Source organism: Tupaia chinensis, unplaced genomic scaffold (genome assembly GCF_000334495.1).
Source record: "Tupaia chinensis unplaced genomic scaffold, TupChi_1.0 Scaffold000217_1, whole genome shotgun sequence".
NCBI lineage: Eukaryota > Metazoa > Chordata > Mammalia > Scandentia > Tupaiidae > Tupaia > Tupaia belangeri.
The window spans coordinates 4927362-4930686 of NW_006159692.1; the positions used below are offsets into that span (position 1 = coordinate 4927362).

A 3325-nucleotide genomic window follows, 5' to 3' on the forward strand; every position below is an offset into this window, starting at 1 on the left:
TCTCTAAAGCACCTTTGGAAGCCCGGTGGCTGCGGAAGGGCGGGAGCGCGAGGGCCATAGCCACACCCCCGCCCTGCCCGGCGCCAGCATAGAGGTGGGTGCCGGCTCCTGGCACGCCCGCCCTCGGCCCTGGCCCTCAAGTTTCCGATTAGTGGGGCTGGTGCGTCTTGGACTTCAGAGCGACAGGAGGGATCCAGAGAGCTACCCGAAGGCCCCATCCTGCGCCTACCTTGTCCGCATTAGCCAGGGCTCCTGATTGTGCCGGGTCCCTGGTTCTGTCCCCGGAATAAAAATGATAGCTGTGTGCCATGCTGTGGGCCGCCGCCGTGGGTGCGCTTTCCAATTTAATCCTCGAAGCCTGTGAAGTGCTATTCCCGTTTTCTGGATAAAACTGAGACTCAGAGGTAAAAATGACTTCACCCAAGGTCACACAGCCAGTATAGGGGCAGAGATGGGATTTGAACCCCATGTCCTCTAGCTACAAAATGCAAGTGTTTGGTTACTTCGCTAGCAATACTTTTCATGCCTTTGGTGTGTTTGCTCTCTGAACCCAGAAAGGGCACCCAGCTCCTGCCCATCCCTTCACAGAGGCTAAAGCTTAGAACACCCCCAGGTGTTCTAAGTCAAAGCTTTCCACCGATGTCCACACCGAGGAATGCAAGGAGAGGGTGAGTGGCTGCTGCCACCCTCAGGGCTCTGTGTCTCACAGGGAAAGCTGTGTGGCTCTGGGCAACCCATTGAGCTCTCTGAGCCTCAGCACCCTCCCTCAGGATGGCTGTAGTTGTCTAAGATGCTTCAGAGGGGCTTGTGATAATGAAGACAGAATGAGGTTGGCAGATAGCGGACAAATTCCTGGCCATTTATTGAGCCCTACTGTGTGCCAGCCATGGAGCCCAGCTGGGTGACTGTGGACCACAGCATCTCACCAGAACCAGAACAGGCCCGGGAAGGTGATGGGGATAGGTGGCCAGGCCTAGCCTCCTGAGCCTTCCTGTCCCACTTCCCTTCTCTCCCTGCACATCAGGGCATCCGGGCAAGGGACCAGCTGCATCGACACCTGGAGGGGGCCATTGCAGAGAAGCTCCAGGAGAACAAGGCCACGGAGCCAGGTGACGCCCTTGACCTGATCATCCACAGCGCTAGAGAACTGGGCCAAGAGCTCTCTGTGCAGGAGCTGAAGGTAGGTGGGGGAGGCCTCCCCTTCCTGCTCTGGCCTTCCCCTTCCCCGGGTCTCTACTGCACCCCCAGAGCTGCATCTCCAGAGCCACACCTTGTTCAGCCCCTCTTTGAGCCACAGGCACTCCTGGGGTGAGAGTAAAATGGAGACCTGGGTGCCTGGTCATGCCTTAGGGCCACATCCATTAAGGGAGGCCTTGGGCCATCTTGTTCAGGAGCAGCGTTGCAGGCAGGCGTCCTAGGCCCATCCTGCAGGTTCTGGCCTTGGAATATCCACCCTTCCACCCTCTAGGCTTCATCCCCCTCACGCCCCTTCCAGGTCACACACGCCTTTGCCTCTGCTGTCCCCTTGCCCTTGCAGCACTCTCAACCTTCACACTCTAGGGAGCTCAGGATCAGCTCCCCCTCCTTGAGGTCCCCTCTTCCTCCCAAGTTCAACACTCTCCTTCCACCAGCCACCTTGGCCCCTGGCACCTCTACCCACTGGTCTGTTTCTTAGAGAATTAGGATCCCTCCTCCCTCCCCAGTGCTGCAGGGAGGGAAGGAGGGAGCTTTGAAATGGCCCCAGGGCCTGCTTGACAACCCAGAAAGGTGTAGAGGGGTCAGGGGAATTAAAACGGGACCAGCAGTTAGCGTAATGGCTATGTCACTGGACTCCCACGTAGTCGACCACGGTTCGCGTCCCGGATCTGGTGGCTTAAAACTCATACCAGGCGCGTGTGCATGCGTGCCCAAGATCCCGTGCGTGCCCAAGATCTCGAGAGGAGAATGGAGGAGAAGGGATTGTGGTGTGGCCATCCCCCCTGGGGGGTGATTTCTCGCTTTCTGTCTCTTTGTCTCTGTCTGTCTGGGAGCACACACACCCTATAGCAAAAACTTCTCAAAAACAAAACAAAACAAAACAAAACAAAAAGGGAAGATCTGAGTCTTCTGAGTTCTTCGCTAAGCAACTCCCATCCTTCCTTCAGGCCTCAGTTCCCGACTTTTCACCAGCAACCACTATTAGGTGGGAGCGATACTCTGCCCCAGTGCTCCCTGGGCGTGAAGCTGAGAGGAGCCTGCAGAGTTAGAGATGAGGAATGGCCCCGGGGCCCCCCCCCCCCAGCAGGAGCATTTCTGGGCCGGGGAGGAGAGCGATGTGGAAAAGAGGAGATGATAGGACCAGGGAGGGGTGACAGCAGCTCCCTCCCACCCCCTTAGGATCGCTGGCTGGGCCTGACTGAGAAAGTTGCTGGGACGCATGGGGCTCCATTCCAGCTCCCCCTTGGTGAGGACAGGGCAGTTAGTCTTGGAGCAGCTCTTCCTTCCCAAGTCTCAGGCTGCGCCTCTTCCAGGTGGGCTCCAGTGGAGTAAAACTCCCCTGCCCTGGAGGCGAAGGAGGGGGAAGTGCCCTGTCCTAGAGTCACAGCCATCAAGGGAGCCCCAACTGGTCTCTCAGGAAGGAAGCCTCAGATGGGGAAGGGCAGAGGCAGCCAGTGAGGACTGGAGCTTGGAGGATGCAGCCCAGGCCCCTCATGTGCCCCTCCAGAGAGGTGTGGAGACACCCAGGCGGCACTGGACCACCCCGGACTGCACCGCTGCAGGCTCTGCTGCTGCAGTCCTGTCTCTTCCTCTGAGGTCACTCTCAGGAAGCCCAGCTGGAGGCCACACCCCAGAGGTTAAGAGTACTGGTTTCCCGTCCTCTGCTGGGACGGCTAGCCGGAGGGACCTCGATCGAATTTCCAGCCCTGCAAAACAAGAGCAGTAATGGTGCCTCCAGGTTGAGGAGGAGTCGGAGGAGTTAACGGTGTCCCCCATTTCTCTAGCAGGCCTCCCAAGGTGAGACCAGATCCTGGTTTCGCCTGCCCCTTGTTATATGTGATTTTCCCACATAGCAGGTGGGATTTTAGCGACTTCAGGACCGCGCAGATAGCGGCCACCTTAGCACATCCCAACTAGCTGGCCTCTGCGCGACAGTTAGTGAGTCCCTTTGCGCCTCCACCCTGGGGCCATGGACCGTGGCCCAGCGACTCCGCTGCCAGAGACTCAGCGCCGCCAGGACTGTCTTGCAGGAGTCGGCCGTGGAGCTGCTCTTCGCTGCCTTCTTCACCACGGCCAGCGCCAGCACCTCCCTCGTCCTGCTGCTACTGCAGCACCCGGCCGCCATCGT

General features: G+C 58.7%; 1 protein-coding gene across 1 annotated transcript in view; it reads left to right on the forward strand.

Moving 5' to 3' along the window:
* The window catches only part of CYP26C1 (cytochrome P450 family 26 subfamily C member 1), a 9082-nt gene that overhangs the window by 2571 nt on the left and 3186 nt on the right, over positions 1-3325 (forward strand). Inside the window, exons 4-5 of the mRNA XM_027771476.1 lie at positions 1025-1180; positions 3228-3325. The exon at positions 3228-3325 is cut by the window's right edge and continues 115 nt beyond it. Of these exons, the coding sequence (XP_027627277.1) occupies positions 1025-1180; positions 3228-3325 (254 nt within the window). The remainder of the gene's footprint in view (positions 1-1024; positions 1181-3227) is intronic.